Source organism: Rhipicephalus microplus, chromosome 7 (assembly GCF_043290135.1).
Source record: "Rhipicephalus microplus isolate Deutch F79 chromosome 7, USDA_Rmic, whole genome shotgun sequence".
Lineage (NCBI taxonomy): Eukaryota > Metazoa > Arthropoda > Arachnida > Ixodida > Ixodidae > Rhipicephalus > Rhipicephalus microplus.
The window spans coordinates 34,730,584-34,745,185 of NC_134706.1; the positions used below are offsets into that span (position 1 = coordinate 34,730,584).

General features: G+C 44.2%; 1 protein-coding gene and 1 pseudogene across 2 annotated transcripts in view; one reads left to right on the forward strand and one right to left on the reverse strand.

The window, feature by feature from the left end:
* Positions 1–2,122: 2,122 nt before the first annotated feature.
* On the reverse strand, positions 2,123–13,979 carry LOC119180195 (methionine-R-sulfoxide reductase B1-like; annotated as a pseudogene).
* Positions 13,980–14,086: 107 nt separating this feature from the next.
* The window catches only part of LOC119179529 (ubiquitin domain-containing protein UBFD1), a 30,736-nt gene continuing 30,220 nt past the window's right edge, over positions 14,087–14,602 (forward strand). Inside the window, exon 1 of one of the 2 annotated variants that reach the window (XM_037430623.2) lies at positions 14,087–14,202. In XM_037430623.2, the coding sequence (XP_037286520.1) occupies positions 14,169–14,202 (34 nt within the window). In that variant the 5' untranslated portion in view covers positions 14,087–14,168. Of the gene's footprint in view, positions 14,298–14,602 lie in introns of both variants that reach the window. The other variant, XM_037430622.2, reaches the window with a different exon arrangement.

Here is a 14,602-nt window from a genome sequence, read left to right on the forward strand (position 1 = left end):
GTCACGTGGCCCTTGAACGTCACAGTCTCCGAATGCTTCTTCAGCCGGCGAGTGCGGCGGCAATGGTAGCAACCATGTGCAGTTTGACACCGCTGTTTTGTACGGGTGGCTACGATGACAGCCAGACGTCTGTCGAATGCGTTGTTGCACAAACATACTAGGTGTTAGGATACATAATGAAGAGCGTGTGGCTGATTTTTGTCACGCGTATTTTGCTGCTGCCACACAGGGCTTGGAATATTGCGACCACATGGTCTCCCTACTCATCACCCCTTCACCTGCCCTCCGGAAGCGTGCCGCATTCCAGTGGTAGGTTGAGTGGCCCAGCTCTCGGTGCCCTGCCCCTGTTCTATCAATGGAACTTGCCATTAGCTGCCTTGGTAGCTCATTCATAGGATGCGTTATTCGAATGTCGCAGGATTGGTCCATGCCCACGACAAGTTATCTTTTCATTCGATTTTTTTTTCATGTTTACATTACAATAACTTCTATAACATCCCTTATATTTTCCTTGGCATGATTGTATGTTAGATCTCATTATTGCTGGGTCTAACAAAGCAAATGAGTTTTTAAATGTACACTTGCTTGCTTCATAAATTTTCTTTAGTAAAGCAGCTGCTATGAGCCATCGCTTGTGATAATGGTGCAATGTCGCTGCTTAATGCTTCAATGTTAGTTTTTGAGTAAAACTTACGCCGAGATCACACGAACCATAGATGCTGGAAATGAAAGTACGAGCATTACTGAGCCTTAAACTTTTATTGTTCTATTCACGGTTACTCTTCTTCTGCAAATGGGACATACTAATGGTATGCATAATGGAGGCATCGAGTTGTGCGTGCCCTTAAATTTCTGTCCCGTTTATGCGCTGCGTGCTGTAGTAGCCTTTCTGCCTACCGTCCCAGAAGTAAATGACGCGTGCAAGTTTCCTTGCGCCAATCGAATTTGAGTCTTCAACAGCAGTCTGTCTGCACACAATGGTTTTATTCATACCACTGACACCAAAAAGGTGCTATTGGCAGATACAACAAAAGCACATACAAAATTTGCGCGTGCCAGCCTTCCGCAAGACGTCTTGCGCCGGATACTGGACGGCTGCTGAGTAAAAGGCATCGGTGGCGCCGCGCCTGTCGCTTCGAAGGCTTTACCGGCGCCGCGTCATTTGAGCAGCAGCCAGTGCACGGCGCAAGGGTCCAGCGTTAGCGGGAACAATAGTGAAACACAGGTGGCTGGGAAAGACAAAACGGGAACATACAAGTGTAAATACAAAGCGTCTCTTTGTTAATAAAAAGCACTTGTCTCAAAACTAGGGGACATCCTACAATATACTTGAGGAGATCAGTGGGCATGTAATGTTTAACCCGAAAACAAAAGCAATTGATGTTATTGGCCTACAGCTATGACCATTACTTTTTTTTTTTTTGCTTACACTAGGAAAATGGATCCCTTTCAATTGATGCTCACAGCTTGTGTTTAACAATATAATGCTTGCGAGATCACAGTTTCAACTGAAAGGTAATAACAATCCCTGATATCTGAAAAGTCCGCAAAATATCAAATACTTTGCACCTATATGCCGCTGTGAGATGAATTTTGAATTGCTTCTCATCACATGCACATTCAGTTTCCCCACTGTCTGTGTCAATCCATGTACACAGCGTGTGCTCAAAAGTGTACCGTACGCTTGCGAGATCACAGTTTCAAATGGAAGGTAATTTACCCTTCGTGAGGTCTAAAAAATCGGGGAAATCTCGAATAGTTTGCACCTATATGCCATTTTGAGACGAATTTGGGATTGTTTGTCGTCACATCACTATATAGAGACACATCTTGAGAAAGTAAGACAGGCCCCACACAGACCACTGAATTGCAACCACTGTATGCCTCCATGACTAAAGAAATGGCCTTGTTTATGAGCCAAACAACGGAGTCACTGGCTGCCGCCAGCTTATGATGTTGCTCTAGTGCGCATGCCCATTCATGCACGTTTGTAACTTCGTCAACAGATTTACATCTAGTGCGGAGGCCCTTTCAAGTTGTATTTGACTATAGAACATTCAAACTGAAGTGATTAATACACTCAAACCTCATTATAACAAAGTCACATCTGCCATGAAAATACTTTGTTATATCAAAAATTCGTTATAAAAGATTATTTGTAACACTGTATCGATGACAAAGCTATCCTTCACTTACTTCGGTATAACCAATAATTCGTTATATCGAAATCCCTTATATCAAGGTTTGAGTGTAGTTGAAAACAGCGAAGATGTCACGTGTGCAACACTGCTGACACTGGTACCATCATTGGTGCGTCGTCGAGTTCCCTGGTACAACATTGGCAAGAACATGATTTCGGCATACACGGCATTACACTTTCCGTTTGGCATTTTTAATGTGTAGTCAATAACCGAAAAGCTCGAAAGGTGCCCTTGCAGTACATCAGTGAATCACAATCGGGGACGGTTGACCAGTGGCCGATTCGCAGGCGGCATTGACGAGATTACATCGCAGTCGCTTTAAGAGACAGGCTTCGGCAACATTTAGGACAGGTTGCAGCGGTACAGGAGGCCCATGGGCTTTGGCTTCTGGTCCGGGCGGCCGTCTGGGGCGTCCCCGGCATTCGTCGCGCCCGTAGAACCTGGCACTGAAGCGAAAGCAATGGCTCGACGAATGTCCGCGAAAGGCGACAAGAAGGAAGGGAGGCGTACGTTGCACACGCCGACAAGTACAAGTGACAGTTGAAAACTGGTTATAGTCTTGCACAACCCAAGAAAAAAAATGTCCGCTCTGCCCACAGACACCACTGCCCCGTCCCGCCCATAGAGAACTTGCTTGAGCCCTCCATCCAATAGGACCTACTCATTTTTCATATCGACAAGCACTTGTCGGGTGTTTCAGATACATGACTCCATCTCACACACGTCTGTTTGACTGGTTTGAATTCGGAAATCTCAACATCCTCATTAATTTTTGCCATAGATTCTGACGTCACTGCTCCGGCAAACAATGTTTTAGATATTTAACGACCAACCTCCTGACTATTAATAGGTAGAGTGTTTACATTAGCCGAGGAAAAGTACTTCTGTTTAGAGCGAAAACTCTCTAGCACAACTGTCTTTCGCAGGTGAAGGACACGGGAGCCATAGTTCTGTGGGCAGAGCTTGCATTTTTTTTTTATTATCTTGTAACCGAGTAAAGTGCTTGACTTGACAGAAGGCAGAAACAGCACACAGCTGTACTTGCAGTAACTCCACTCCGTACTCTCCGTTCAATGATGCAAAAGATTTGCAAGCCATTCAGTTTTAGAGGTCTGACTGCGAGTTTGACAGTATTGTCTGGCAGTTGCAGGTAACCTAGTTTTCACTGTGCTATATAAAATGTAGTTAGCACTTACTTTGAGCCCCAACATTTGTTGGCAGTTGTAATTGGTTCGAGGCTAATGCAGAAAGGGTTGATACAAACTGTCTATAGGCATGCGCACAAAATGTAAGCAAAGTACATGAAATTACTAAGCAAGGATCTTCATCAACTCCAAAAGATGGAATGTGAAATTGCCAAGTGTTTTTTAAAATTTCAGCACAAACATGTTTTTCTTGTTATTACGGCTTACACCAAACATGCCGAACCCATTAGGTGGTGCAATCAACGGTATTTAAAAAACCATGCAAAGCCAATTGAAAATTGTTCAGTTCAAATGCTTTCTCCCTTACAGGTTTGCACCGCTTGGTTAAAGAGTGTGAAAAGATAAGCTGCACCCTTACGTACAGCGCCCACATAGCATTTGTTGACACCATTGCAAGAACCCTGAACATTTTGCTGCCAAACAGTGTTGCTGGCTTGCAGTGCATGCACTGCACATAATAAAGGCATCATTATAGGAGCAGTGATCCATGCTAATGTCAGACAGGAAGAAACATTCACTTTCCAGAGCAAAACTTTTCTGTATAAGTGACTACAGAAAAATGCATCACAGTCATGACATTTTGACAAGATACAATAAATAAATAAATATATTATGTAACTCTAATCCTATTTTGCACTTTGCATAGTACGAAACTTAAGTAAACCAAGTACAGATTTTGACAACAAGCATTTCTCCTCATTAAATATACCATTATGTTTCGAATTGCAGTTCGCAACACGTGTTACGTGTCAATGTCAGAGAAATCTTCAGGATGACAGCTCTGAATCATCAGCATCTGTGTATACGCACAATGCAATTTGTTTTGTAAACGAAGGCTTACTGTTGCTTTCTCTTAAAAAAAGAGAAATATGTTAATTGTGCAATGAAAGTGAGGCACGTAAACACAGATGTGAGGGAAGAGGACATTGCAACACAAGCATTTGAGTTGTCTTGCGTTTTCAATAGCGCACCTTACATTTATGATGAATTCCCACTGAGTACTCAAACTGTGGTTGTTCCGAGAATAATTTCATACTCTTCAAAACTCCCAAGAGTATTACACATTGTCAAGTTTTTCCTACATTTAATAAACTTGCACTGACGTTCACTATCCTGCTTTTGCTACTTCGAAGCTTGCGGACACATCTTAAAAGGTTAGGTGGACAACTACAGCTGAAAGCACGACTTCCTGCCACGCAACAAATTTTCTGCCTTTTTTTGTACATTTGCTGGTGAGATAATGTTTATTCCCGCTGTGCTTGTGCATATAGTACTAAGGTCAACTCAATCATCTAGAACAGCGGAATGGTGTGCTCCAATCTGCACTGATGGCATTTGCCAATTGCACCTCGCTTTAAAAAGCCCATATTATAGCATGCATGGCAGCTACGCATAAATACTCAAGCATGGGCCATCTCAAACTACTCATTATTAGTATATCTGGTGCCATAACATGATGGAACGCACTGTTCCAGTGTTCTAGAAAAGTGCAACGACTTTTGTCCAATGTCTCACAACTAATTCTCAAGAACTAGGACTGAAATCTCGCAGCATTGAAGTGACAGAATCTCCGATGGCAGCTTCAAGGCGGCGAATTCGAAGACTAGAATGAAACGGCACCGATGGCAGTGGTGAGCGCGCTCGAAAAAGGAAGGCACATGCTCCGTCGATCCGAGGACCGACTGGGGGAGGGGGCCGGCTTAGGCCGACCCGTTGCTGCAGTCACCTTGGTCGCTGGGGACGAGCCGCAGCGACTCCGAGAAGATTCAGAAGCGCGACTTGCCGTTGGGGCCGTCCCCTAGGAACTCGTGGCCGAGGCCTTGCTTGCACTTTCCGCAGTACACCTGCGAGGGCGTGAAATGGGAACGACATTTCCCCAGGTGCACGTGACGAGGAACTACGAAACATGGGGTCAGTATGCTAGGTCGGCGGGTTGGTATGAAGATACGCATGCAAGCACTGTAATTAGTCAATTAAGGGGAATTTGAAGATAAGAAAAGTTATGGCAACTTCAAACTAGTGGCGCCAAGCCTGATGAATGTGCGGAGCACTGTTTCACCTTACTTTTTTGCTCTTTCTTTATTTAACTTTTTTTCTTACGTTTTTTGTTTACACTTCTTTCTCTTTCTATGCTACACTTCACTCTCCCCTTTTCTACTTTTCCTCCTCACTGTCACGTCTCTCCTTACAACCATAGTACTTGCACCCCCGCCCCCCGTCCTGCTAGCATGCCTGGATAGCCGAGCAGTGACGATGCTCACCTTCGGATCGTGGGTGCACGAGTGTGAATACCGCCTCGTCAAGAAATCATTTTCGCTCTCTTTTTACTCGTTCTCTTACCCATCACAGTTACTGCATCCAACGTTGCGAAAAATCGGCATTCACAATCTGGGTGTGAAGAGGACGAAGAGAGAGCATGTTAGTACAAATCAGCACACGTGTTCTGGTAACTACGAAGAACTTGAAGAGGAGGACGAAGAGAGCGCACGCCAGTTCATGATCACGATAGTTTCTGTTTGCAAGTGGCGAAGTTTCTCCAGGCTTGAACAACTGAAACGATTTTCCTCATGTTTGTACATTACCCTCTCACGATACCAAAAGCACGGTGCTCGCTACGAGAACCGGCTTGGGAGGCGGGAAAACAGACGAAAAAGATGGTGGAGGCACCACCTCGAAGTTCTCACGCCAGTCGCCGTGAGAACGTAGATTATGACGGCATCTACTAGGGCCTACATCTACTAGTGTTATCAAAGTATAATTTATTAGTCTAACTGAGTTATTCTTTCACTTCAGTGTCCCTTAAAGATTGCTTGCGATGCACTGTGCAACTAAACTCAATCTCATTTTCATGCTGTTTTTGTTGAAACATGTGGAGTCCTTATTGAAGAGCTGAAAGACATGACCACATTCCTCTTTTGTCTTTATTTTACACTGCCATAAAGTAATGCTGATTAGGAGCCTGCCTCGCGAACATGCTGCGTCCATCTTCACTTCCAGTCACACCCAGTTCTGAATGGCATGCACACACATGCAAAACTTGGACTTCCTGTTTGCGAGGTGCCTCGGTCAGTGATAACAACATAGCGAGCCTTGTTCTACGCACATGTGTAGGAAGCATTGACCGCCTTCCTCGTCGTTGCCTCGTACAGTGATAAGTGTAACGTGCCCTGTTATACGCAAATGTGTGCAAAACTGACAACCCACCTGCTCGCTGACTGTCTTGTGCAGTCATAACAATGAAAGAAAGCCCTGTTCTGTTCGCACTGACGGCATTTCACAAAAGAGCTGATAATACCCGTGTCGTGCCTTGAGCATAAACGGATCGAGCCATTATCTAGCACCTCCCCCTCCCAGCCACCAACACGTGCCAATGTCGTAGCCTAGACACACAACTTATCTCTAGGTTTGTTTATCGCTTTCAATGTTGTGCCACTTAAGGTAGCAATGCCTCAATGCTGGGCTACTTGACTTTGCTCCGTAGCACACCTGCTTTTTTCAAAGCTATTGAGAACACTCACAGCCAGATGGAGTGGTTGGGGAGAAATACACTCTATGTGGCACTCTCAAGGTTACATCCTATGGTTTTGAAAGCTCATGAAGTATGACACGATGACACCATGCACTTACAGTTGTACGTGCAGATCAGAAACGCTTTCCCAAGCATGTACTAAACAATTCTCACTGCTTCAGTAGGCATTGGCATAGAGACAAGGTAGTAATAGAATTTAACCCCTCCCCAAATTTTTAGTTTGCAAGTATAATAAACATGCGCACATACAACTCACATAAGTCACATACGTACAAAAAGGTTATTGCACCCCCCCCAACCTATAAATAAAAGTCCTGGCTATGCCCCTGTCAATACAAGTTCTTAAATGCACTGCTGGAAACACTGTGCTATTCTATGACATTTTTTGTGCCTTTCCTTGCCATTGGTTAAAACGCGTGGCCCAGAAATCTTGACCAATGGTAAATTAACAATGGTTGTGAAAAGCATAAAGTAGTAAAATCATAACAGAATCGCTCCACAGGCCGCAGCAGCTGCATTTTAATGAGAGTAATACTTCCGTATTGATTGGGTATTTAGTCTGAGCCACATATCAAAGAGCTCCAAGTGGTCAAAAGAATCTGCAGTTGCATAATACGCAATAAGATTGTGATTTCACCATGTAAACATTCTCAACTCAAAAAAACAAAAAAACAAAAACAAAAAGACGTAGAACACAGGAAGACAATTTTAGAGGCAAGTGCCAACCTTGAGTGCAGTAGACCGGCCAAACTCGGGTTTCTTGATGACGCTGTCCTCGTGTATCGTGTCAGTGAAAGAGGGCCAGGGGGAATGATGGGAAAACTTGGTCCGACTCGAAAACAGTTCATAGCCACACTGGGAGCAGACATAGGTACCTGCGAATAGTGTGAAGTTGTTAAAGCATGCAGAATGCTCGTCAGAATTTTTCGTTTTCTGGTAACTTACAAAGTAACGTACAAGTTACAGTGGACACGCTCAGGTTGCGTCGTAATAATTTGCCAACAGTATTGCAAAGACCATCTAACAGTAGCCCTGGAGTAGAAGTCTTGCCTCAGGCATGTCATAGTGCAATTGTTTTGAAGTCTGCGTTGGTCCTCACTCCTGTTACCACCTGCGCAGGTATGTCCAGCTCTTGGAAGTCCTTTTACACATAGTTTTCCTGTGAATGAATTGTGATCTTCCCTCGCATTCATGACAGAAGGTGAAGCTGAAGCGACGGTCAAGAGGAGGTTAGGTCAGCTACCAGCGGGATCAGAGCCAGGAGGCTATATATTGTGCAGCGGCATCTTTTCTTGTCTTTTCTGTACTTTTTGTTGCAGCACACGGGCATGGATATGCCAAAAGTCCGAGCTATGGGCATGTATTTTATGTGTCTATGGCCTGGACGCTAGACTTTTCACAACGCAGCAAGCAAGACTGAAGATAAGATTTTGAGAAATGCTATGAGGCCATAGACATGAACAAATTTACGTATATAATATCACAGTGATATGCAGGAGTTGGGAGTTCTTTGTGCAAGTAGTGTGACATGCTGCGACTTAAGACGGGAACATTGGTAGTCAGTTTAATCTCTTAATTTAATTTGGTAGTACTGCTACACTGACACTTTTGTAAATACTTTCTGCGACAATAATCTTACAAGGAAACGTATATTTGCAGATAATTATGATGTTTACAAGCGACGGCAATGCCTGGCACACTGACGGGCTGAGACCAGTCTTTATCCACCTCATAGTCTTTTCTTCCAGGCAGAGACCCTCTACCGCTTTATGCTTCAATCCCATTACTGTCTTGTGGCACTACCCCGTGGTGCTAAAAAGCGCCGACTCGGCGCTTGTCACGAAAGGGGAGTGTTGGGTGACACATAAGGCTTCAACCTTATGACGTGCACAACAGTAGCTGGTGGTGGCGTTGAGTGCGCTTTATCGACGACTCGCTGTATCTCGTTGGTGTGGTTGGTGATCTTGCGTAGGACTTTGTATGGTCCGTTATAGCGAAATAAAAGCTTTTCCGAGAGGCCGATGTGACGGCATGGAGTCCACAAAAGTACTAGAGAACCTGGTGCATACGAAACTTCACAGTGGTGACGATCATATTGATCTTTCCGAGAGGCTTGAGAAAGTATGAGTCGTTCTCGGGCACGACTGTCGGACAATCTGTCGTGCTGCGTTGGCTCGCTCTATGGCATCGCGGACGTATGTGGGGACTGCCCCAATCATATTACTGCCTTGTGGCACTATAAAAGAAAACAGAATAGACTGGCATCAGCTTCCATCTCCTTTGTAATTAAGTTTTCATCATAACGTTAATGAAATAGGAGATCTTTAATAACAAGTACTTTGGTAGCATGAACAGATTTAAGTCTTTTTTTTTTAGAAAGCGGGTGGTTCCATGCCTACATCCCTTCTTTGCATGCGGCAGAATGTTTCCTGCTACATAATTTTACATTTGCTAATGCCGAGGCCTACGACAGGCGGCCTTGCCTGCGTGTCCACCGATTGTTTGCAGGACGCCGAAATGTGTTTGTGCAAGCAACTCCTCTTCCAAGTCATGCCACCGAAAAGGTAAGGCAGTGCACGTTTCGGTTAGGTCATGTGAGATATTGATCGGGATTCTTTTGAAAACCCACCATTTATAGACAGATGCAGCATAGGAGACCATTTATTTCACCATGGAAGTGGAATTGCCAGACAAGGATTTGAGGAAAGTGTGATAAAAAAAGAGGGGTGTTTAAGCAACGACTTTACAAAGTAAATTTACTCGCTTGAATAGATGTACACATTTAGAGAAAACGTCCGCGTTGGCAAGGTTGCACGATGAGACAACCAAACCTTGTTCAAACAACTACTGGTGATGTGGGACTAGGAAAAGTACATTTTCTTTTCCTTTGAGTATAGGTTACGCACAATACATCTGCGGATCAGTTGTCAGGACATAATATAATTGGCATAGCTAATTGTTAATAAGTTCAAAATTATTATTAGCAAACAGCACTTAAAAGGGCCCTGGAAGACCTTGTAAAGTAAACATTGAATGGATTCACTGCAAGAGCTTAATGCTTCGCAAGTTTAATGCCGCTATAATTTCAAACATTCGTCCAGTACAAGCGGAGTTATAAAGATTTGTTGCACGATGCAATCGCATTCTCTCATCTCAGCAAAAGCGTTGCAGACTAAGCAGCAGAGACATAGCCAGGGAGTGGCACATCGACCCCCCCCCCCCCAAATGTCTTTTCACCATGGCATGGAGAGCGGAATGTGACCATTTTAAGGGGATGCCCTCCCCGAAAAAGATTCCTGGGGACGGGCGGCCCTCCTAAGCAGAGAGGGGTGGCATGGGCGAAAAAAACGCGTAACGCGAGTCTCGTGACCTTGAGCACTTTCTTTTTCTTCGAATACGCGGCTTTTTCAGTGTGATCGCGCGAGTATGCATGGAGAAGTCGCGGCTTCCTGCGAAAATCCCTGTAACGACCGAGTGTGCCATGTTCAAATCAGCCAACGGCTGATGGATGGCCTTCTACGAGTGACTTTTGAGCTGCTTCTGTCATTTGTCGAGAGAAGAGAAAGCAATCTTTAGCTGACTTTGATAATTTATTGCGAATTCCAGGCCCTGCGCTACAATATTTGGCTCGCGTGCTCTCGATAGCCTCGACAACCGATCAGCAGCGTTTTCTGAGCATGCTCCAAAATTGTTTGGTTACCACGCCTATTCAAATCGATCACCGGTGATTGACATTCTGGATCATCTATTTTGGCTTGTTGAATTTGTTTCTCGTGTACCCAGCTCTTTCTAGTAGTTACTCCAGCCACCCAACTTTCAGAATGAATTTGAAATTGACGATTTTGGCAGCATGGTGATTTTCGAAAAATTTTTGCACGAATCAATGTGCCTGTGTTGTAGAGAAAGTGCACTTGAATGGCGAACTTGACAGAAGTGCGGGCCCCTCATGGTTATGCAACAGTAACCATCAAGGTTCTGTATTCAAAAGAATGTTTGCAAGTCAAATATCAAATTCAGGTGTCAGCTTTGCCGTATGACAGGAGGAGTAATAATTACCAGAAAGTTATGCCAGCTATTCAATAGGGAGCTGTTGCTAGGAATCAGAGAAATTTTATTAATCAAAATAGTATTTAAGAAAGTATATCACACAGGTATAAGAAGTACAGGTGGCCCTCACAGCCAGTCTGCAGCAGGCTTTGCTTGTATCATTACATGAGACAGGGCCACATGTAGTGTCCGTACTCGTTCCTACGGCAACATCACGTGCGTATGGGTGTGCTCTAAAAATCCCGTGTCACTTGAAACTATCTTGCACCTGAATTAAATGAGGTCAACCTTAGAGTCCGAGGATGACAATACCTCAGCTTTAAGTTTTATGGCGACGGTGTTTTTGTCAGCCTCAGACATGCAAAGCAGTTCATGGGTTTATTTCGGTTACGGCCTCAAGTTTTCTCTTCCGTTGCAAGTGCATAGCAGCTGACCTTTGTTCACAATCTTATAGATGCTCTGGTGATGTGTGAGGTCCTCATGTCGCTGGGGCGCGGTGTGCTGGCTGCAGAGTTTCTCCTTCACGACATGAAAATCACCGGAGCACATCTTGGCCCTGACTACGGAGCAGGGCAAAGCGTTTTAAAACTGCTGGCGATACTGTTCTGCTCTTTAATGCAATGTGCAAAAATATATGCTCCGATGCATACACTGGAACGCGAACCTATTCAGAGTGAGGTGGCTGGAAAGAGGTGACACTAGACGAAAAAGCAAAGTTATTTCGAGATCTCATTTTATAGATGGATTATTCGCATCACGGGTATCCATCTATATTAGAATACCTGCAGGCTCTAAATGCAAATAATAACAACAACAATGGTTTACTGAGAACAGTGTATGAGTTCACTCGTGCCTCACGAAAAACCAAGCAATGCTTCACCGCATGGCACGAGCAAGAACGAAGCACATTGGTTCCAATTTTCTTTGTCTATGTGAATAGAAACATTTTGTAGAAAATTTAATATATTCTATAATGTTCCTGGGTCATTTATCTTCGAAAAATATATTCTTAACTTTCTGTTTTCAATATTTTTGCATATATATTGCTTTTTATTGTACTGTTTAGTACTTGACAACCAAAAATTGCACATTTGAACATTTTTATTCATTCCAAAATATTTTTATTGCTCTACAACATATATTTTTGGCAAAGAACATTTGATTGCGCGAACATTGGTATGCTGCAATGCATGCTGGAGTACTTTTCAAACAGGCACAAACAATGCTACCTAGAGATATGATAAATAATCATTTTCGTGCAACAATGAAAGAGTTAAGATGCATGCAAACTAATAATGTCAATAGATAAAGAGAACAAAAACATACTGATGCGACATACTGATACTTTATCAAGGAGAACACTGGTTGTTTGTTTTATCTGTTGGTTTCATTAGGTTGTACTGTGCATCTTGGAGCAATATGAAAGAGAATAGAGTTAAGAACGCCTAACAGCAAGTCATGTTTTTCAACATTACCGCTAACTTAGCAGGACTGTTAACAAACAGGAAAATGTCGGAATCTCCACTTTCGATGTAATCATTAATAAATCACCGAAGTAGAACCCGTTCTGGTTGATTGGGATACGGCATTCAGATCATTCAGGCGTGCGCCTTGCGATGTAGCTGCGTGCGAAATTGCTTGCCGGTGCACGCAATGCTGACGAGCTCTTAGGCGATCGAAAGATCGTACTCAGTGTAGACATTTGAAAACGACAGTATGACTACTCGTTAGGTGTTATCACTGGGTGCGACGTTAGGGCATGATGAATAAAAGCGAACCCGGGTGGCAAATCCAAGGAGGACGAAAGAAAAACATGGGAGATGGTGACAATGATGTTTCTATGTGTGAAAGCCGAAATGCCCTTGTAATTCTCTAGAAAGTGATTTTTCAATGACTATCGTAGACTACCTAACGCAAAAAATTTTGGTCTGTCAGTCAAAGATAACGATTCAGCCATCCCGGCCCAAGTGAAGTTTAAGCACTTGCTCAACGTCCTGCCATCTTGAACTAGTGGCTGCATACATACTTGTGTACATAGTCGATCAAAAAGCAAATATTAAGCATATATCTGAGGCGCCGCATCAACAGGTAAGTATTAGGTGGTGTGTTCCTTTATTAGAAACTACATAATTATAAAGACACTAATGTTTTTAGACTGCGCTCACAAAAGAAGGCCGACAGAAGACTCGCCTTTCGACGACATTTGCATCGAAACGCGCAGATACTCTGCCATTTTTTTAAATTTCTTAGCGATTCTTCATAAGTGCATGATCGGTGTTAAATAGCAGCTGTCACTAATTATGCGAGCTCTTTTTGACCAAGGAGGATTCCGTCAAACACTCGCATGAATTCCACCGAATGCTTCACGCACGCGCCCTGGGCGAAAAAACAACAACAAATAGCTGTATAAACATGCATAAAAAAAAAAGAAGGAACGTCGCCAGTACGGGAAGTCGGCGCACGCTTTTCCGCCTAGATTCGTCGCGCGATTGTCGAAGGACAGCAGGAAACGACCACGCTGTCGCTTTTGCGAGCTTGCGTTCCGCTTTGGTGCCAACCAGAATAGTATTAAACAAGCGCACCTATGACACGGTAGAGCCGATCAGTCTCGCAACTTTTCTTGTCGCCTGAGAAAGCCGTCGGTGCCAAAAGACACGTCTGACCTCAGCGCGGCAAATCTGGCGCAAAAGAAAATGAGGCGTCGCGATAGCAACCGCCGCGATTTCCAAGGCTACTGATCGCTCGTGGTGCGCGGAGAGTTTGGGAAGAAAGTAAAGAAAACGTTGCTTACCTGAGACGAAAGTGTCTCGGTACTTTTCGGCGCCGTTCCACATGCAGTACGCCATCGCTCACGGTAGATGCTGCAACGAACTTTAGTACGATCACGACCCAGGCTCAGCCTGAGCGGCTAACTGGAGAAAGTCGGCGACGTAGGTTACTACCTACTACGTTTACGCAAGCATCTGACAGATGAGACGGGGGCGAGCACAGACGTGCCGCAAGCGGCAGCAGACCAAATATGCAGGACCGCAGAAAAAAATAAGAAAGTTTCAATTATTAAAAAAAAACAATTTTTTATAAACGACAATAAATATTATAATTTATATACTGCGTGTACACAGTTTTTAGAAACGTAAAAAATTTTGCATTTTTAGAGCAGCGCAGTTCCGCAGCCGTACCTCTACCATGGCTTCCGAAAACAACACATCTGACGGCGAAAGTGAGTTGCTGTTGCCATTTGAATGTTCGCTGGTGACCTCGTAGCCGAGCCCTGAGTGGAAAACCCTTTCGAGAGGCCTCGCGGTTCTGCTGGTCGTAAGTTCTCGCTCTCGCGGTCGTCCGCTAAGCGCTGGACCGAGCGCCGTCCACGCGTCATCAGCGTATCGTGAACCTCCAGTAATAGTTCACAGAGGCGCTCAGCTGTTTCCCGGGGAAAGCGCTGACTGTAGCCGTACGCCGCGCGCCAGGATTTCGTGCCCTCATTCATCTGCGCCGGCCCGTTTCTCCAATTGCCTAGTCGACAAAAGAATCGTTAGCGTAGTTTCTTGAAACACTCTACGATTTCCTCGGTGTGCTTTTGTTTGGAAGAAGCGCGAAGTAAAAAGAAAAAAAATCGCGTG